The 23009-nt window shown below is 32.9% G+C and overlaps 1 protein-coding gene across 2 annotated transcripts in view; it reads right to left on the bottom strand.

The window, feature by feature from the left end:
• LOC106055200 (neural cell adhesion molecule 1-like) overlaps positions 1-23009 on the bottom strand; it is a 52481-nt gene that overhangs the window by 11080 nt on the left and 18392 nt on the right. For both annotated transcript variants that reach the window (XM_056009343.1, XM_056009342.1), the window contains exons 4-15: positions 18926-19098; positions 18202-18355; positions 14540-14696; positions 13119-13252; positions 12204-12321; positions 10243-10439; positions 5784-5928; positions 4527-4720; positions 3392-3525; positions 2047-2221; positions 529-645; positions 375-402 (exon numbers count right to left, since the gene is read on the bottom strand). In XM_056009343.1, coding sequence (XP_055865318.1) covers positions 375-402; positions 529-645; positions 2047-2221; positions 3392-3525; positions 4527-4720; positions 5784-5928; positions 10243-10439; positions 12204-12321; positions 13119-13252; positions 14540-14696; positions 18202-18355; positions 18926-19098 — 1726 coding nt within the window. The remainder of the gene's footprint in view (positions 1-374; positions 403-528; positions 646-2046; positions 2222-3391; positions 3526-4526; positions 4721-5783; positions 5929-10242; positions 10440-12203; positions 12322-13118; positions 13253-14539; positions 14697-18201; positions 18356-18925; positions 19099-23009) is intronic.

The raw sequence follows: 23009 nt of genomic DNA, 5'->3' as shown, positions 1-23009 counted from the left end.
GGTAAGGAGCCAAGTCTAGAGTTAAAAACTCCACTGCTAACCAGTTCATTATCCTGAGACATTAATTCATAGCTAAATGCAATAGGCTAACCACTCGGTCATGCAAAGTTTATCTGTTAGAAAATTATTTACAATAACATATTTAATAAATATACAAAAAAGGGGAAACAAATGTGTGCCCAAAAAAGGATTTGAAACTCCATTTAAAAATATAACTTTTTTTTTAAAGAAATTTTTTTTTTAAAATCAAAATCAAATTTTTTCAAGAAAATACTTTTGACACATAGCTCTCTTACTTTTCTTCTTCACCTCTCCCCAAAACTTTCTTTTTTTAAAAAAAACAAAAAGAAATAGAATACTAAGTATGAACTAACCTGGTCTCTCCTGTTTCTTTTTGTTTTCCTAAACATAGAATTAGCATTATTATCTCATTATTCTGGCATAAAATAATTTTCTAGTTAAGAAAGCCATTAGCATCTTATTAGTTCCATACTTTCCTAATAAATAAACATGTCAACGTGAACTCACCCCATCTCCTTCTGTAGATGAAAACATAGAGAACAATAAGCACAATAGCTATGATGATAAGGACAGCAATGACTATACCAGCAATGGCACCACCTGAGAGAGCTTCAGCAGGACCTTCTGTTCAATGTACAAAATATTATGGGTATATGGTAAATGTGCATATACATGCAAAGTTATTTTAACTTTTATTTATGCACTATTCTGTACAACTTGAAGAAACAAAGACAGGACTGCCCAAACATTGTCCAAGATAAATGTACAACTATTGTGAAATTGGAAAGGTTTGACCTATTAGCCCATTATTTGCCCTAATTGCCCCTGGATGTCATACCAAGACAATCACTCTGATGTCTCTGAAGTAAATCATGTCACTTGATATAAACCTTTCATAACCTGAACTTTTACATTTAAAGCTTAGGAGTTGTGTTTAGTTTTAAAGAAGCAAAAGAAAAAAAATATATTTAAAAAACAAAAAAAAAAACTTTTTTAAGGAAAAGAGCCAGTAATTACTGCCATTCAAGATTGCAGGGTTTAACTGCCTTTCTGCTATATAAAACAAAATTTATAATTACTACTAATTGATTATCTAACTGATTGATATTTAATTTAATTAGAGAATTGGAAGTGGGAGAAAAAATGTGGCAAAATGTAATAAGGGGAATGAATTCATGTATACATCCACATCTCTTATTAAGTAGCATTTATTCCCCTTATTTCAATACCAAACGAAATATTTAATTACCAATAATTTATTAATTAATTGGTTAATTGTTTGATTGATTCCTGTTTTGTCAGTTTGAAATTGAGCTGAGAATGGGAAGTGAAAGAAAAAACATGTTCAAACTTTTACTAGACAGACAGGCAGAGTGGGAAGCTTTGTAAAAATGCCATTAATCTACTCAAAGATGAAAAAAATTAAGGTAATTTAAGTGTAGAGTTCGTATGTTACTTTCAAAATGCATGGTCAACTTAAATTTCCACTACAGGATTTAAAAAACACTTGCTGACAAGTTTCAGCTTCTAAAACCCAGTAGTTTGATTCAAACATATCTCTTGATGCAAAATAATTCAGAGATTTCAGGATGAAGACAGTTATTCTATTTAGTAGAACTTTAGAGCATAGTTAAAACCTAATCCAAGATGAAGTTAATAAATTTTATAAAAATGAATCAGAAGATGTAGGTACATTAAAAACAACTTTCTAAACCAATACAAATTTTAAGGTAAAACTGTGGCTAAATTTTAGCAAGAAAATATGCAGTAACAATGGGTATAAGAAAAAAAATTTCAATAGGAAATAACATTTGACTTGTGTGAAAATATTCAATTTACTGTTGGGCTTTTAAATGAAGAAAATTTTTAACAAGAAACTATTCATAATAATAGTTGCATCATAGATGACTGAAGATTAAAGCAGATACAGCTGTGATCTACATATTGTGTGATATGCCTGATGTGGTTAGATTTGTTTTTAATCCTTAAAATTGCATTGAGATATATGAAAATATGGCCACTCACCCAATGTTCTGACTCTGAATGGTAGAGATTGTGCAGTACCAAGGCTATTAGTGGAAACTATTCTAAACTCGTAGTCTGTACTGGAGCCTAGATTTTGTATCACTGCTTCTGTCCACATTCCAGAAAGGTGAAGATCTTTGATATCTTTTGCACCAGTAGTCCATGGAGAAGTGGACTGTCATTACAGATTTATACGTTAATAAAATAACTTCCAAATAACATCTCTCTTATTCAGATAATCACACTCTAGCAGATCAAAGGCAACAGAGAATATATGCTGCACAAGTCACTGAAATACTACTCATCTATCCAATCATGTGCTATCAATCCAGCTAATATCTAAAGATGATATGACAATAAGCCAAAGTTTGAGTTCAAATCAGTTTGAAAATGACCCTTTTTATTTTTACTCTATATTTGTGTTTACTCAGCTTTAGCTAATATCATTGGGAGATATGTCCACATTACATCCTGGTATGCATTGAGCCAAGCTTATGGATGAAAATTAGTTCAACCTCCCTATAAAGTTGTAGTTTTAAATAAAATTTCTGTTAGACCTTTTACTATAGATTCAGTAGCTTTAAAAGATAATATTTATAATTTTATTCATGAAGTTTGATTTGGAGGGGACACATGATCAAATGTATTAATGTATGTATTAATGACATCACAGTCAATACAATAATACAAGTGATTCTTCTACAGGAGACTAGCCTTACATCCTAATGGCGAGGTAATAGCGTTGTCACTAAAACCTGGGAGAAACACTTTACAGGAGGGATGACTTTAGCTGAAAATTGGTAAAGAGGTCTAGACACTGGACTTTAAGCAAAATCCTAGAACTGAAGGGAAATCTAAGCAGTGGAAGAAAACTCTCAATGATAACAAAGATGAGAGAGAATCTCCTTAATTTAATCAAAATTAAATATTTACAGAAGGGCCAGAATAAAAAGTTTTCAAAAAATTTGACAATTCGTTTCTATAATTAGCCATTAGGTCACAAAATAATTTCAGAAAGTGACAGAATAAAAATGAGCCCAATATTAGAAAACGTAGGATCATGCAGTCGCTAGGATCTGGGCAGAGTTCCATAGAAATTATGGAATGTGGTTATGTTAGGCACTAAAGTAATTAATTATTTATCATCATAACTACTTCAATGAAAAACAAACTATTAGAAATATTAGAATTTTCTACACATTATTCTTGGTAGTGCTTAGAATAGAAACAGTTGGTCATGTACATCTTCCAAAAGTGAATTAGAAGATATCGGTGATGATTATGATTAGATTAAAATGTAACTATGGGCATAGTGTAAAAAGAAAATTACATAAGAGCTACTTACAGACTCAGTCAAATGTCTGTATTCCACATTGAAATATTGCTGTTCCCCTCCATTGAAAGCAGCAAACCAAAATATTTTCACAGAGTTGTGTGTGATGTCTACTGTGGTTATATTGGTCACTGGTTGGGGTGGACCTGCAAGGGAATATAAAATGCAGTTGAATCTTTCTCTCTTTAGTATCAAATATTGTAATATATTTTTTTTTGAATATTCTTTTAGCACTAATTAGTCATTTTAAAATGATTATTGTGTCACTTAATAATTACACTGTTATTTTATTTTTCCGTCATTCCACTATCATTCCACTCTCATCTTGTATAGCACCATACATTTTTCTAAGTATTTTCCACTCCCAACTATTTAGCAGATTTTCTGTTGTTTTTTGTCAGTGTTCAGGTCTCACTTTCATACATGGCTTATTATGGCTTAGTATCTCCTTTGTATTCCTTGATATTGTTTAAAATGTTGTAAAATGTTTTACATGTTTCGAATGTTCCTTCAGAGTTGAAGATAATTACTTCCTAGTCCAAACCTCCCGCAGGACAACAGGGGATGGGAGTGGGCAGGGCTTGAACCCTGGACCATCGATAAATCTGAACGACAGTCCAGCGAGCAAACCGCATGACCAGGCAGCCATCCTTAAGTGCTATAGAATACTCTGTTGCCTCCTACTGTTCCTTTCTTTATTTTAATGGATGATCTCAGGGCAGTGGACATCAATAGACCTCATTTACCAATCATAAACAAACAACATTTAGCCACATGATAATATTGATAAAACAATGAAAATTATGTATCATGTGACAGCCTTTATGGATTGCGTAATTTGTATAGAAGATATAGAGAACCACGTGACAAAATGTTGTTTGTTTACGATTGGTGAATGAGGTCCATTGGGAAGAACTATAAGCATTGCTGGAGACAGATTCCTATGGAAACAGCTTACCAACCAAAAGCCAAACAGAGCAGGAGAATCTAAGTCTGTTAGATTTTTGTTTACTTATTTTAAGAACTTCACATGTATGGTGACACATTCATTGAGAGTTACTAGTGGCATAGTTGTGGAAGAATGGAAAAATAACAACGTTAGAACTAAATGTCAGTAGCAAAAACAACAGGATCAGTTTCTACTTACCTCTGGGTCTGATGATAAATTGTAAATCTCTTTTAAATTCTGAGGATTCAAATGTCATTTTAAAAGTTCTATCTTTGTCATTCATGTCAAGTGTTCTAATGACAGTAAATGTAAATTTTGTCAGGTAATCTTTCCCATCATACTTGCTAGACTTTGTTATGGTGATATCTTTGTTTTTTTCTTCTGTACGTGAGCTGAAAGTTGAAAGATATTCAGATTTCAAATTATGCATTACTAAGGATTTAGCATTGATTATTTTGAGCAATATTTATCAATATAAAATAGATTCTATAGTTTGTATTGAATGTGTATAAAAGTTAGCTATGTAACAACTATTCAGACAAGTCACAAAATTACATTGGAAAACATTGATAATCACTTAATATCTACAATCCTGAATTCCTTTCTGCGTGGAAGAAATGAAGAACAAGGTACATAAAAATAAAAGAGAAAAGTGAAGCCTATTACAAGTTTTCCCCATTTTGACCAATATTTTTCACCTCAAAATTGGATGACAGAGAGCACGGCTGAGAAAAAAAAGAGGGGGGGGGATGAGAACAAGTAATCTTTTTCTCTTTAAACATTCTATACATTTGACTACATTTATGTGTCTGTATTTTTTACACACGTCAATATCTGGTGTCATTAAAATAGTGGAATTCTTTTTTTCTGTAGCTTTGTTTTGATTTTGCCCCTCATTTTGCCCTTCATTTCCTAACCATGGCCACCGCTTCACATATATTTGGTGGAGTCAACAGGTCTTTCAATGTAGTCAAAATTCCTGCATCAGGTAACTGTTTATTTCTATCAGTTGCATATTTCTGGAAAAATGTCATTGACGAAACTAATGCTCTTGAACTTCACAAGATGGCTGTAAGCTTTGTTTGCGAACATTGGGATAACTCTGGTGACGCCCTGTCCGTTGTTCTTACTCATAGAAGCAGTCATATACTCTGCTCAACAATACGCTGCCTACATGAATTCTTCCGGTGAATAGCGGCGTATGCTACGCCGTGGGTCCACTAGTGTGAATAAAAAGAAGAATAAGAAGAACTTAATCACAAATGACTTAGAAACTATTCATCAGCTCTCCTTGGTTTCTTTGTGCTGAATATTCTGGACTACTTTAGAACAAAATGATCAGTACGAAATTTAAACTCCCTTTAAAATTTTGGAGAGGTTTCCAATTCCTTTATGTTAGATCCTGTTTACTATATGGATCTCTAATCTCATTTATATTCTGAATGTAATACTTACATATCATTGACCATTGAAATAACTCTGATCACTTCAGGTTCTGGGAAAGCTTTGATCACAAAAGAAAAACTTAAGCTTTTGGACATTTCCCAAACATATTCTGGTTCCAAAGCTAAGGCAGGAATGGCGGATGAACTTGGTGGACCTGAAGAATAAGTGAATACATAAAAAATAATTCATTATATGTCTAGTGGCATAAATGTCAACATATTTCTAAAGAGAAAATTAAATGTTATCTTTAAAGATGAACAGTTACAAAAAAAAGGCAACATAATAAAATAGTTGCTATGAAAATTTTGGTGTCATTTGGTTTTATCTAATTTTGTGTAGTTTACAAGCAACAAATTGGCTGAGGTCTGCCTGGCAAAAAGAAAATTATTATTTTCAATATTTCTATACATTTTCTTGTATCATTAGTTGAGTAATTAAAAATTATTTTTTTTTTAAATCAACAACTTGCCATGTTCATCAATGTTTGCTTTGGTAAAAAAAAAGGTTTCAACAAAAAGTTCCATTAGTGAACGGAATCTAACAGCTTTTAACTCCTGAATTTCTTAATAGTTTAGACTATAACCTAGTGGGAGCATCTAAGAAGCATACATTTTGATTCTTTCAAAGCCTCACCTATCTTTAGATTCTGAAAAAATTAGGTTTTTTAATGTCATCCTATCATTTTTTTCTGACATCTTTCTTTGTTTTCTTCCACTTCTGTATGCTATTGAATTAGTTTTGAAAGGCCATTTGATCCTTTCATGCATTAATATTAAATAATCAAATAAGCTTTTTGGCTTTAGTATTTCATTTGTTAAGTCTTCCTGTATGACTAGCTAGGAAGTTAATTTAAACATATTATATTGTAAAGTTTTTCACTATTCAGGCTCGCTGCAAACTGCACCACACAACCAATTTTAAGAACTTGACAACTCAGGGCTCCAAAGTAACATAAAAGTTTAATGTCCAATAAATCACAGCCAATACTGTACTATTGGCAACATGTAACACTGACTGTAAAAATATTTCAACATGAACAATGTTACCGCCGCATCAACTCTGGCATTGGCCTCTCCGCCTTGTCCCGGATTTGCAATGGGTTCAACAGTTCAGGTCTGACTTCACACACTGGTCTCGTTGTGTCGAACTCGATCACAGATCAAAATTAAGATGCAGTCTCATACTAGTGAGGTGTCTTGACTGTACTTGACAGTAATCCACACCTAACCATCGCAATGTGCTGTACAGTACCACACAGCTAAACCAAGTCTTCTTCTGTAGTGAACTGGACAGTAGAGAACTGGAATGTAGTTAACTGGACTGTAGTGAACTGGACTGTAGAGAACTGGACTGTAGAGAACTGGACTGTAGTGAACTGGACTGTAGAGAACTGGACGGTAGAGAACTGGACGGTAGAGAACTGGACTGTAGAGAACTGGACTGTAGAGAACTGGACTGTAGAGAGCTGGACTGTAGAGAGCTGGACTGTAGTGAACTGGACTGTAGTGAACTGGACTGTAGAGAACTGGACTGTAGTGAACTGGACTGTAGTGAACTGGACTGTAGTGAACTGGACTGTAGTGAACTGGACTGTAGAGAACTGGACTGTAGTGAACTGGACTGTAGAGAACTGGACTGTAGAGAACTGGACTGTAGAGAACTGGACTGTAGTGAACTGGACTGTAGAGAACTGGACTGTAGAGAACTGGACTGTAGAGAACTGGACTGTAGAGAGCTGGACTGTAGAGAACTGGACTGTAGAGAACTGGACTGTAGAGAACTGGACTGTAGAGAACTGGACTGTAGAGAACTGGACTGTAGAGAACTGGACTGTAGAGAACTGGACTGTAGAGAACCTTGCTGTTTTGACTGTGACACCTTCGCTCTTGATATAAGGTCCCCACTGGCCTTCTAGAACCCGATAGAGCGTCGCTCGACCATTCTGGGTGATCACATGACTAGGTTTGACGTGACTTGCCTGAGTACCATTCACAACAAAGATCCTTTCCTAACTGTCATGTACTGTCACTCATCATGGCTGGATGTCGCAACTCGTCATGGTTTGCCACACTTCTAGCATTGGCCTGGGGTTTATTTGCGGCAGCTAATAACACACACAGCACTACACCTATCTGTGTCACCACCAAGTTTATAACAATATATATATATATATAGCCATATATCACCCATGGCCTGTGAGTCTTAATTTGCGTATAACTAACATTGTCACTGACATAGTGTGTTAGAAGAAATTAAACAGAATAATGTAATAATATCTATATTATAAAGTAGAATGTGTGGTGTATGTATGGATGTATGTTACTTATAGACATCAAAATCGCTTGACCAATCTTGATAAAACTAGGCAGGAATGTTCCTTGGGTACCAACTTAGACCGTAGTGTATGTATTGTAGCCCTAAAACAAACTTAAGACCCTCAAAAAAAATAAAGTTGTCCGACTCTATTACAGCTATAGTATTTTATGGATCTAGGCCATGTCTACAATGTTGACATGAGAAAAGATCGAAAGGAATTAGACCTAGATCTAATTTTAAGAAATACACTTTGCGCACATAGTTTTTTACTTTGACACATGAAAATACAAAAGAAGATCCATTGATTTCATTATATAATAAAATTAACCTTCAATTTTGTGTTTCAAAAGCATTTTTTACATAAATTAGTTCCTGATATCTGTGACTACAGATTTCCTGACGAAAATTCTTTCATTAGACAATACCGTAATGAATCGCGTACTAAATATTTATTCGTTTAATTGTTTACTTTATAATCCCATCCCTAGATCTAAAACTCTAATTCAACTCTAAGATGATAAAACTTCTCTTCGTACAGATAGTTTTATACTTTAACACATAAACATATTAATTAAAGTTCATTCATTTCATATTTTGATCAAATAAACATTCAAATGTGGTTTTCTATAGCTACATTCAGTTACGAAAGCCGCGAAGCCGAGTTGAGATAGGCCTAGATCTACATTCATTCATGAATCGCGTACAAAATATTATTTCGTTTAATTGTTCACTTTATAATCCCATTCATTTAACAAAGCTATCGCTCTTTTCGTTTTTAATAGATATGAATGTATCTGCCTCCTATTTTCGCAAAACTAATTTTATTTTCATAGCGAAAGAGAAATAACGTGAAAGGATCATTAGCTACGTTTAACATACATCTAAATCCAATCCACTAGATTATTCAAAAGCATTTTTACATAAATTAGTACCTGATATCTGTGACTACAGATTTCCTGGTGAACATTCTTTCATTAGACATTACTATTACCAAATGGTTACACATTAACACATCTCTCTACTGAGTCTATTCCTAGGCCTAGGTCTAAAACTCTTATTGAACTCTAAGATGATAAAACTTCTTTTCGCAAAGATAGTTTTATGCTTTAACACATAAACATACTAATTATTGTCCATTCATTTCATATTTTAATCAAATTAACATTCAAATTTGTTTTTCTAAAGCATTTTTAATACATTCGTTCGCTGTTCGCTAAAGCTGCGTAGCCGTGTTGAGATAGGCCTATATTCATTCATGAAAAAAAGTTCATGCATGCTCAGCACAGAATGAACTCTATAAAAGCCAATTCTTAACTCTAGATTAGTGTAGATTTAGATCTATGTCTACCTCAAGATCTACTTTATACTTTATACACATGAACATACAAAATTTAGTCTATTCATCTCAAATTTTAATCAAATATATGTAGGCCTACAAGCAAATGTTTTAATTTGAAAAAAAAAAAGATTTAAGCCTATTAGCTATTTTGATTTGATAGCTTCATTCACACCATTTTTACATTGACACATTCGCTTTACTTATTACATTATTATTTCGTTTAATTGTTTACAAAACACTCTCAGTGACTATATCGAAAGTAATGCGCAAATAAAGACCCGCGGGTCGCGGGTAACATATGTCTAGTAATGTTATAAATAAAGTGAATGCATGAATGTAATAATGTTATGTCCTGCACATGTGTGATCTTTTGGTAGTGTCTAATGTAAGAAGCACATGATATCATGAATGACTATTAAATGTATGTCAAGATGAATAAGACGCAGCATTAGGGAACGAATTTATGTAAAAATGCTTTTGAAACACAAATTCGAAGGTTAATTTTATTAATGAAATGAATGGACTATATTTTGTATGTTCGTGTGCTAAGGTAAAAAACTATATTTACAAAGAGCAGGTCTATCATCTTAGAATTAGATCTAGAGACTATAATCAGCTATTGTTATAAATCAAGAAAATCTTAGAACTCAGGCTGTCATTAGCATACCCACAAGTTAATAAGATGTACACACACACACAGTGAGCAGGTAGACTGTACACACACAGTGAACAGGTGGACTTTACACATAAGATAAATTTACTTTGAACTAAAATCTTTTTTTTAAAAAGATTATAGAAAACAATGTAACTCACACATGACAAGGATGTTTATCTTTCTCTCCACTGAGCTGACAATGTTATGGCCTTCACAAGAATACATCCCACTGTTTTCACATTGGACAGAGTTCAGAGTGTAGGAACTGGTGTAATTGTTTTGTAAAACTCTGCTTGAGACTTGGGGAGAAGGTTTTCCTTCTTCTGACACCAAAACTCCAGTTGGAGAGTTCCAGCTGGGGAAGTATAAGATTAAGGGGTTTTTTTCTTTATATACGTCTTAGTTATTGATGCAATCAAATTGTATATATGTGACAAAGTATTATTTTTTTAAAAGGTCAATAATAAGAATCATTTGAACATTGTGTAAAATCTTGCCAGGCATCCATATCAAGGCAATAATATGTTTCTCCCAGTTGTTAGCATCCTAACAGATTTCTGAAGAAGAATTTCTTTGGCCTCACGCATCTTCCACAGTTTGGTGTTTGATGTCATAAATATTGTAGCATTATCACCATACTATATGTTTATTCTATTTCTCAAATTTATAATGAACATAAATAAATGTTTAATAAGTTGTTGTTTTTTTGTCTTGCTAGTATTAAAGGAAAAGAGTTCCAGACTGGTTTTTAAGTGAGAGAATAGCTGTCAGTGCCTGGTTCAACTTTTTGATTGTTTGACATCTTCTCTGTTCCTCCTAATACATTTATTACTTTCCTGTCCCATGGTACAAGCTGTAGGTGTACATTTCAAGGTCTAAAGGTTGATGTTTGAATAAGTTACACTGTGGCTCTGTTAGTAGATGAAATTTAGAGATATCTTGATTATCTACTAATTTTGTTAATTAAATTGTTCTTAGTTACAATAATAATAATAATTTGTGGCCTAGTTATATAAAATACTGCCTTGCCTCCACCTGCTCAAAGTATTTTTAAAGTGATAATTGGCTTGCGCAGACCAATACCACTCTTTAAACTAAATGCACAGTGGCACAGAAGTCTGAGACGGCAGTGAACAACAGATAGTCATAGGCTTTATATCAGAATTTCCATCTCCTAGATTGCTGACCAAAGCTATAGAGCCCAGTCTGACCATTGGCCAAATTGCTAATTTAGGTAAGATTCATCACCAAATTAGAGCCTATTATTAGTAGTATTATACCTAGATCTAGGTAAAGACTCTGAAACGTGACGTAGAAGGTAAAAGGCCCATATGGCACCAATATATGTGAACAGAGATTTAACTAAAGAACCACAACAACAATTTGAGTAAAATAATTGCAACTAGATAGACCTTACAATTTGTCAATATAGGTAATTACAATTACGTGCCATGAAGTGAGCGCTTCAGTCTTGAAGTAGAACTAAGAAAAAGACTGAGACAAAAACAACCAAAGCTTCTCGGGGCCATCACAGACATCAATCACACATGTGGACTACACAAGAGTCATAGAAGACTAGATTATAGTCTCCAAAGATTTAGTAAATAAATGCAGACTATAGGGATAAAGGAAAAAAATCCATTCAGATACACTAATTTACATGAAACTTTGAAATAACTCCCAAATGAATAAATCCCAAGAAATGGAAACTTATTCTTGGAAAATATTCCTTAAGTCAATACAATGCAGTGTGTCATTTACTGAATTAATTTTTTTTCATACTGTGCTTGTGTATAACTGTTTATTTTGTGTATCAACTACCTAATTTAAATATATTCATAGTATTCCTTTCCAGAGAGTAGTAAAGTGCTAGGCTTCCAATCCTAGAGGTCCAGGGTCCAAATCTCAATGAAGACTTGGATTTTAAGGACGCCCCTGAGTGCACCTTACTCTAATGGGTACTTTAGTTGGGGAAAGTAAAGGGGATTGGTTTTTGTGCTGGCTATATGACATCCTGCTCATGAACTGTTGGTCTAAGAAACAAATGACCATTACATCATCTAAGAGGGGGTACTTACTTACTAAAGCAGAACATTGTTATTTAGTTGTTTAAACTTACGTGATCTTTGGCACTGGTTTAGCATCAATGGTACAGTAAAGTCTAACTTGCTCATTCTCTACAACTCTGCTACTGTCTTCTGTCTTCTCATTAACCCTGACCACAGGGGTATTGATGTCTAAAAAGAAATTCAAAGTGAAAGATGTGAAGGCTATTATAGGGCTAACTGAAGATGTTTTCTTTTATAAATGGTGAGACAGAAAGATCAGAGTGATGATATGCTAAGTAAATCCATGTGTTTTTTTTTATAGCAGTTCATTTCAATTAGAGATTTAAACTTGTATTAAGTCTTTTTTATTTTCTGGTTCATTCTGGCAACCTCTTCCTCACAAGAATGATAGATGGAAGGAAACTGTTTTAGATTACTTTTTCCTAGCACACAGAAATGATATTTACCTTTGTGTTTTCCTGGGTATTTTATTAGTTTGTGTTTTTGTATTTGTAAATTATGATGTTTGAGTATTTTATGGATTATTGCTATTTGACTTTTCAAGTTTTCTGTCCTGGAGTGTCTCTAAATTTAGTGGTTTTATCAATGAAATTAGGAAAAATAATATAATGTAAAAAAAAGAACTAAATGCTATTTGGAATTTTTGTAAGCAATATACTGTATTAAAAAAGTAAAAGTAAAGTTCCCTTTTCAGACCTTGTGGTTCTAGGGCAGATGATGTAAAGGTCATCTGTTTCTGTGGCCTTCGATTAACAAGGGTGTCATGTGGCCAGCACATCGACCAACCGCCTTTACTTTTCCCTAACTAATGTCAGGGACCCATTAGAGATGGGTGGACTCAGAGGCGCCCGAAGATCCCAAAATTAAAAATCCTGGTATCCGGTTCGGAAGCCAAGCGCTTTACCGCTCAGCCACCACGCCTCAATATACTGTATTGCTTCAATCAAATGTCAACATTTACTTACAATGAACTTCTAGTTGAAACTCTTTATAAGTTTCTCCATATTTGTTGGTACCAGTACATCTGTAAGTTCCTTGATCTGTTTGTTTTACTTTCAGATTTAAAATGTGAGACTCACTCAGTTGTACTGGACTGAAACTGGATTTAGTATAGATAATCAATATACACATTTGTTTCATTAAGAAGGTCTTTTGGTAGAATATTTCTAATTGCTAATTCCATTAATTTAAACAAGTAAAATACAAAAAAATAATTTTTTATAACCAAAGCTAAGATTAAATTTAAATGTATCAATTATTTTGAATCAATCATGCAATTAATTTTTAATAGATCTAGATAAACAATAATAAATTTGTCAGTTGAAACATTTTTATCTTTTGCTTTTGTTTAGCACGATTTCATGCTTTTAGCATGCTCAAAGCATTTTGATCCAATCACTTGTTAAAACAATTGGGGGAGAGGTGGGGGTATCTGGGAGACAGCTTTTCAAAATCAATTTTTTTTTTAAAGTTGCTCCAGTCTGAATTCAAAATCAAGGGCTCAAGTCTCCATGATGGAAGGCACACGCACAAGAAACTTAGCAAGCCAAGTAATTATGAAAATAGAAGGCTTTATAATTATCTATTGTTAGTTTCCAATTTTATCCAACACATATCTCCCTATAGGGTAGTACTGTCTCTAAAAAAAAAAAATATTAATAAATTGTGACTAACTGATAAAAGAATTGGTCAATTTTTTGATTGATGAATTCATAATCAATGAATTATTTGCAAAGTTAACTTGATCTGAGAATGGGAAGTGGGAGAAATAACGTGTACAAGATTCCATCTAGACTGACAGAGTGAGCTGATAAAAGCTTTGTAAAAAAAAAACTGCAGCATAATGCTAAATGTTTAAAAAATGTACAGTCAATATGTAAAATAAATCAGCATTTCATTGGTGTTAAAAATAACTATGTGACATATATATACGTGGCATTTCTCTAGTCTTGATGGGATCCTCTTTTCTCTTTACAAGACATAATAAGGTCAATCATGCAGGCAAAAAGTATTTTTACATTTAGAGCATCTATATTATCTACTATGTACATGCATGTGAAGATATCTGTAAGCCTTGAATTTTCTGTTATTTGCCATTTCCTAGCAATTTTCTCCCAATGATATCAATAACCTAACACACATCTCATGACCAACAGGACTCTTATCCTCTAATTAAACATAATTGTTCTCCTGGAAGTATAGTAAACATTTAGCATATATAACCTTGTTAGCTAGCTCAACTATTGCTGAGAAACCTTGCACTTAGCATTGGCATCTGAGATATTATACTGCCAAGATGTGACTGACTGACCTGACAGTTGTTAATTTTTTTCAGTCAGGAGTGATTCTAAAAAAAAAGGAGGTTATCTTTAACATCTACACTAACCTGGAGGAAGCATAAGCTTGAAATGACCACTGGACAGAACAGGCTGGTTCACAGGTTATAGTGCAAGTGATGGTCAAGTCTTCATTCTCTTGCTTTACAATCTTGGAATCACTTACAATTGCTGGATCCAGGACCATATCACTGGACGAAGGTTTGTCTGTGAATTATTTTAAGTACATTTAATTGTATTGTCAGAACTATGAACAAACATAGCCAGGACTATATCACAGGATGAAGGTTTGTGAATTATTTTAAGTACATTTAATTGTATTGTCAGAACTATGAACAAACATAGCCAGGGCTATATCACAGGATGAAGGTTTGTCTGTGAATTGTTTAAATACATTTAATTGTATTGTCAGAACTATGAACAAACATAGCCAGGGCTATATCACAGGATGAAGGTTTGTCTGTGAATTATTTTAAGTACATTTAATTGTATTGTCAGAACTATGAACAAACATAGCCAGGGCTATATCACAGGATGAAGGTTTGTCTGTGAATTGTTTAAATACATTTAATTGTATTGTCAGAACTATGAACAAACAAACTGTTTTAATAGATTATTTATAAACAACTCTTAAAACAAGTAGAGACTGTAAGAAAGCCAAAGGTTAAACTAACCACTAACCGTGTGACATACTTAAAATAAATATTGTATGTTTCTAATGTCAATAGGAATCATGGTACATATTTCAGCAGTTCTCAACCAAAATGTCAAGCATTTTGTACACAATTTTTGACTATGTATTTGAAGATTTGAGCATGAACAATTTGTTTTTTCAATACATGTATTTGACCTTAACATAATACTATTACTTTTAATTCTTGGCATCACTATAGATAAAACAGAAAGAAGGGCTAAAAATGTGATTTCAACATGAATTAATTTTGTAATTCAATAATAAGTTTCACCACTAGTAGCACCCCTTGTTCTAGATATTCTTAGAGTTCAAGGTTCAGTGAATGCTTTCATGAAGATAATGAGAGAGATATAAAATCAGAGGACAAAAAAGGTGGGCTTTTTTTAGTTGCTTGATTTATTTGAGATGTTTGTAGTTGAATAGGGTTCTCGTTCATTTCATCCCCTGGTCAATTCATCCCCCGGTCATTTCATCCCCTGTTATTTTCATCATCTGATCATTTTATCTAACAAATAGAAATTATAAAAATCATGAAATGAGCACTAGTTAATATATTCATTTTTGATTTAAATGACAAAAAGTGTAACACATTAGATAAGAATAAAATTAAAATTAAACTATAAAAATTTAATATGTATAAATATAGAGGTAATGTAAACAAGTGTTTTTGTGTTTATCCACATCAATAAGATAGATTGGCTATCATTTGTAAGTACAGAAGACGATCCATTGATTCAAATTGTGTTTGTAATTCTCTTTTACAATGTTAATGTTAAAAAGTAATTAAAGCAAAATGTCAATAAGCGACATGATATTCTGAGGAAGGGTGAATTCAACCTTTATTGGAAAAAATAAAACCTCATTTTAAGGCTAAAAATGACGCGCCCATTATCAAGAAAGAGCAATTGAAAAATAAAATAAAGTGAAAGATGGTTGTCAGGAGTTATCAGTGGCATGATCAAATGTATTCTAATAATTCTCATCTCTTAAATAATTTCCACTACTTCCACCACACCTTGGCCTTTGAAGATAAGTTATCGGCAGCATGATCATAAGTATTCTGATCGTTTTCATCTCTCAAAAGATTTCCACTACTTCCACCACACCTTGGCCTTTGATTATGTCATGCACAGGATAATATTATAATATTACATCTCCCAATTCAATAGAAGCGATATAGCTAAGTACACATCCAGATTTACAATATAAGATTTCTCATCAAGAATGCAAAGTGGAAGAGGAAACACTATAAACGTATTAGTAACATGTAAAAAAATATCAAAAAGCATTCTACATAATCATATTTATATATTAGATGAAATAAGGGCTTAAAGTCAAAGCCTAACAGCACAATTAAACAATGAAAATGAAAAATACTGAATTGGGGATGAAATGACCAGGGATGAAGTGACCAGGGATGAAGTGACCAAGATATTCCAATATCTTACAAAGTACAAGAAGTAATTATTCATCTTTTTCTTACTTCTCATCTGACACATTGAAAGGATACAAATCTTTCCTGAGATAAACTGCGGTGTGGTTTCTTGATCCCCCAAAGTTTGTCTTTGAGACAGTAGAAAGCATGTTAATAAATGTGATTATGAAAAATATGATCAGCATTTTTTAAATGGTTTCAGATTTTCATGTTTTGGAATGTGTTTCATCCCTTTGCTGTGCACTGTACTTAGTTGAAAAATTATCTATTTGTCATAGCTTATGCAAAGTATCATTTTGCAGTTTAGGTGATGGTTAAACCTGAGATGAACTCCCAATGACCTCATGGCCCCAATACAGATCGAGTTACCTGCCAGACATGTACCCCATAATTCTCAGTTGGCGGCACACAAAATATGTGACACTGTCTCCTCTGAGTCAAAGTTAGGACAGAACCAGGCAAAGTATGCACCAATTGGATAGTGTCCCATCCTGCACTATTTTTTGCTTACCCTTCACGCTACCACCATGGATCATGACAGTCCAGGCGTGGCTCATGCTACTAGATACCCCAGGTTCTCCCAGAATTTCTTTTCTTAGTGATCCATTTTCTCATTTGTGTCATAGCATTCAGAAACATCGCTGGTGTTTCATGGTTAGGGGGTTCTGATCAATCTGGGCAGACTAGTAGCGCCCTAAACCCAGCTCTATCAAGATCCTTAACCACCATCTGTACAACAGTAGATGGCAGTTGTAGGATAGGAATTTAATGTGATGACATCTGTTTTAGTTTGGTAGAAGGTATGTGCCTTTGCAGTGAAATGGTTAAACCATTTTGTTTGATGTTACTCTTAATGACATTCTTCAATGAAGTGATAGTTCTCTCTGCTTTCTCCATCCCTAATCTTTCTGACACTCTTTGGGTTTTATTTCCCTGGATTTGTATGTGCTCTAAAATTAAAACAAGAAAGAAGACTAAATGACTAGAGGAATAGTTTGGTAATTCTATTGCTCCCTTTTCTGCTCTATAACTGCATGCTATTTGCAATGGATTTATCTACTTTTTGTAAACATGTTTCTCTATAGGAACACCAGCTTCACTGTAATTTATATCTTCTACACTTTTTTTTAATACACTTAATATATTATTAGACAGTAGTAGTGGATTTAGTCATCACAGCTAGATTATGTTAAAAAGTATCTAATGTCATATAATTTATTTTCACTTTTTGGATTCATAAGAAGGACAATAACGTAAATAAATTCAATTTTTGATTTCATAAGGTGGACCTTGTTCAAACAATATTATCACTTACATTCAGGCTTGATCTCATAAGGTAGACTTGGGTCAGAGACTGGTGCATTATTGATATTATCACTTACATTCAGGCTTGATCTCATAAGGTGGACTTGGGTCAGAGACTGGTGCATTATTGATATTATCACTTACATTCAGGCTTGATCTCATAAGGTGGACTTGGGTCAGAGACTGGTGCATTATTGATATTATCACTTACATTCAGGCTTGATCTCATAAGGTGGACTAGGGTCAGAGACTGGTGCATTATTGATATTATCACTTACATTCAGGCTTGATCTCATAAGGTAGACTTGGGTCAGAGACTGGTGCATTATTGATATTATCAGCCTTGTCTGATGATGTACATGTAAATTTACGCCCTCTGTCAAGACGTTGTATGTTCAGTATTTCAAGATGGCCGTCAGCATTCATAACAAACTGTACAAATAAATACACACTTGAAAAAAAAAAGCTTTTTTTTTTTAAAGAGAAAAAAGTAAACAAATAAATTATTTTCTAAAATACTACTGACCATTGTTACATGCGCATTGTAGTGTGTATGTGGAATGGTGCAAATGCATGTTGAAGGAAGAGAAGCAAACCAAAATGGAGGAATATAAACAAAATAATGTTTACAATGTTAATTATTAAATTAAATTATTTCTACAACCATAATTTTGATGTTGGTGTTAATGTATTGCTAAAGAGAGTCTCATCACATAATAAACAAAATAATGTTTACAATGTTAATTATTAAATTTGGATTAAATTATTTCTACAACCATGATTTTGATGCTGGTGTTAATGTATTGTTAAAGAGAGTCTCATCACATAATAAACAAAATAATGTTTATAATGTTAATTATTAAATTAAGATTAAATTATTTCTACAACCATGATTTTGATGCTGGTGTTAATGTATTGTTAAAGAGAGTCTCATGACATAACAACCTTCAAGTGATATCTCCCTGTTTATTTAATTAAGCTCATACTGCAAAAGAGACAAACCTTGCTTCCAGCAGGTATACCAATGATAGTATTTTGTTCATCTCTCCAAAGTATGTTTGAGTTAAGTCCATGGTCAGGTGGTAAACTTGTAGAGCTAGTGTTACAGGAAAGTTTTAGTGTTTGCCCTTCTAGAGCACTGGTCAGTGAAAGGATACTGGGTGGCTTGGGTTTTCCTTAAAAGCAAGCATATTTATATTTTTAAAGTATTAACTATGCTACAAATTCATTCATATCCACACATCATTATCATTCATAATTGTTGAAGAATTAAACTCTGTAAGAAGATGTTTCCAGCTTTTATATTTGTTCAATCTAAATGGGTAGCTATTTTTTTACAAAGCATATTGTGTTCTCATTTTCTGTACTTTTTCCAAAGCTTATATCAACTCATTCTGTCTTGTTAAAAGTTTAGTACATGTTATTTCCCCCACACCCAATCTAGGACCAAGCTGAAATATTGCACAAGTATTTCTTTTACATGACAAAACAATAATCAATTTTTAAAAATTAACCAATTAGGATTAGCTATTGGTAATTAATTATTAGGTTTGGTATCTCAAACAAGGGAAAGAAATTATATTTGACTGATGTGGTGGTATTAGTTGAATTAGCCCCCTTAATAGTTTTGTAGGTCGCCACATTTAAGATAAAATTGCACTAAACAAAAATAATTGGTAAAAATATTTGTAATCGCATAATTATTAGCGTTAGTCATATCTATTACAAATTTAATTACATCACTGATCCAAACTAATTGATTTAACTATGCTTAATATAAGTTGTTTTTTTTTTTAAAGTATTTTTTATGTTTTCATTGTTTAATTTAGAAAAGCTTTGTTTTCAGTTCACTTTTGTCAAACACATTTTCATAGTCATGTAATTTTTAAAAGTTTTTCATGAATGGGTTTCAGAAAGCCATACACTAATGTTTGAATGCATGTAATCAGTGGACTTCCAACTGTAATAAAAATTGATGTGCAAATTACTAAATACAATCCCTGAATGGCATTGACTTGCAAGTTTCAAAGGTTCCTTTTAATTTGAAGATTATTATGTTATAACCCAAACCTACTGCAGGAAAGCAAGGGTTCACAAGGGGCATGGTAGAAGCTTGAGAACATAGCTAAAAATTCCAAAGAACATAATGCACAATCAGATTGAATTCCAAAGAACATATCACACAATCAGATTAATGTTAGTTTATTTTTTTTTTAATAAACAGTTCTGTAACTCAAGTTACTCTGGAAGTAATAGTTAGGAAAAAAAGAGTAATTGTATATTGTATAGGTACATAGGTAATACATTTTTTTTAGTCTTAAGATTAAGTATGAGTTCAGTTATTTCACATGGCTTTGCAGACCCATTTGTGACTTACATTTTTAGCCACACTCAATGCAGACAAAATCATTATCTGTAGAGGGTCAATTAAATTCTCTTTTGCCCTATTTGCCTGCCTTTAGTAGAAGCTCAAATATGTGTCCCACTCCCTTTGCAAGAGTTCTCCAAATGTCTCTCTCTGTGAAGTGCCTTAATTGCCACAGCTTTTGAACAATAAGTAGTCCTTCTACATTGTCCACAACAGCAGTCCACAGAATACTGTTATTTGTAGTGTAGTCTTGCCATCACATGCCCATGATGGAAACTTACTCAGTGCAGGCACCTTAGATGGAAACATTTGAGAAGACTTATTGCTTTCTCAATAGCACCCAAGTCTCAAAGCTATAAGGAAAGGTTGTTTAACTCACTGCTTGGTAGACAAGGACTTTTTTTGTTGGCAGATGGAATAATAAAATGGAGTAATCTAATCCACCACATTCTCCTTTGAAGGTTACCAAAAGTGATGCTAGCTTTCATCATCATCTGTCCCTTGACTTTAGATGTATAAGTGCTGTAACAGTTCACTTAACCAAATTCCCCTCCCCCAACTCTTTCTGGTCATTCATCAATATTACACATATAATTTTTTTATGAGAGAAAATGGTGTATGGTAAAATGGTCCACCTTACCTCACCACCTGTCTTCACAAAATAAAAGAGAGCCATTGTTTTTCTAATAGTTTGCCTAACTATGTGTGTCGGCTCTGTTAAAATTGTTGGTAGTTGTTGCTCTAAAAAAAAAATAGATCTTTCTCTTTGATGCTATTTATATACTTCTAAAAAAAAATTATATTAAGTTTAATTGTATCAATTAGTTTGGATTAGTCATGTAATTAAATTTGTAGTACATCTAGACTAACAATAATAAAGCTATAAATCTGCGCAATTAGAAATATTTTTACCAATTGTTTTTGTTTAGTGCTTTCTTAATCCTATCACTTGTCTGAACCAGTTGGGAAGGGGGGTGGGGGGAAGAAGTATCTGTCTGAATGTTACTGTGATCACTTTTTAAATGCATTACAAAAAAGTTGTACAACTTAAATAAGAGCTCAGGGCTCAAGCCTCCTCAAAAGGACTAATTGAGCTTATACGACCAGATATGTTAAGTACAAGTTCTTTCCCTTGCTTGATACCAAACAAAATAATTAATTACCTATTTTATTAAATTATTGTTTTGTCAGGGACAAGAAATAATTGTGCAAAATTTCAACTTGTTCCAAGATTGGGTGTGGGAGAAATAATGTTTACAAAATTTTTACTAGACAGAGTGAGTTGATATAAGCTCTGTAAATAGAAAGTACAGAAAATGAGAAAACAATATGAGGTAATAAAAAATGAGTTGAATTAACCATTAATATTTGGAATGGAAATAAAGAGAGCACAGACAGATTGGTAAATTGCTAGATCTAGAAGACATCTAGAAGTAGATTACACATAGGTCATATGAAAAAACATGACCTATTTATTTTTATAATTGTTCTTGTTTATAATATTTAGACCGTGTCAGATCTAGATGTAAATCCTAACAAAAGAAAATGAAATACGTAGACAGAAAAAAGGAGAAAAAGTACATTTTAATGAACACTTAGGAAAAGAAAATACAGTATTGTATTACTTTGCTTTATAGAAATACTAGCCATATGTTACCTGTGGCCCGTGGATCTTAATTTGCATATCACTTTCAATATAGTTACTGAGAGTGTTTTGGAAAGAATTAAACGAAATAATAATGCTATAAGTAAAGCGAATGCGGAATGCGTAAATGTAAAAATAGTATGAATGGAGCTATCAAAATAGCTAATCGACTTAAAAGCAAGCATTTTTTGAAAAAAAAAACATTTGCTTGTAGGCCTACATATAGATCTATTTGATTAAAATTTGAAATGAATAGACTTAATTTTGTATGTTCATGTTTTAAAGTATAGTATAAAGTAGATCTTGAGTTAAGACATAGATCTAGATCTACACTAATCTAGAGTTAAATATTGGCTTGGAAAGAGCTCATTCTGCGCATGCGTGAAGGCTTCGCTATGCGCATGCGTGACCTTTTTTATTAGATGTACGCGATTAATGAATGAAACTTAGAATATATCCCAACACGGCTTCGCAGCTTTAACGAACGAATGTATGTGAAATGCTTTAGAAAAACAAATTTGAATGTTAATTTGATTAAAATATGAAATGAATGAATTAGTATGTTCATGTGTTAAAGTATAAAACTATCTTTGCGAAAAGAAGTTATATCATTAGAGTTTTAGACCTAGGAATAGAAAGGTGTAACATTACGGTATTGTCTATTGAAAGAATTTAAGTCAGGAATTCTAAATTCGCAGATATAAGAATTTATGTAAAAAATACTTTTATAGAGTTGGTCAACTTTTTTTTTTTTTGAGGGTCTTAAGTTTGTTTTAGGACTACAATACATAACCAAGGTCCCAGTTAGTAACGAAGGAACATTTAGGCCAAGTTTTAACAAGATTGGTCAAACGGTTTTGATTTTTATTCGGCACATACATACATACATATATATATACCGTATGCCTTACTTTCTACTTTATAGTATAGATGTTGGGATGAATATAAAAGCCTTTTTTGTGAAAATTAACCACTGCTGATTTAATTGTGAAAAAGGCTTAATTGTTCTAGGTACAAACTTGTTAAATTTTAATTTTTTTTTGTCCAACCCTAGTTGGAGAAGTAGTGATGGT

This window comes from Biomphalaria glabrata, chromosome 14 (assembly GCF_947242115.1).
Source record: "Biomphalaria glabrata chromosome 14, xgBioGlab47.1, whole genome shotgun sequence".
NCBI classification, from domain to species: Eukaryota; Metazoa; Mollusca; class Gastropoda; family Planorbidae; genus Biomphalaria; species Biomphalaria glabrata.
Note: the sequence above shows the minus strand (reverse complement) of the source record. Positions and strands in the feature narration are given on the sequence as shown.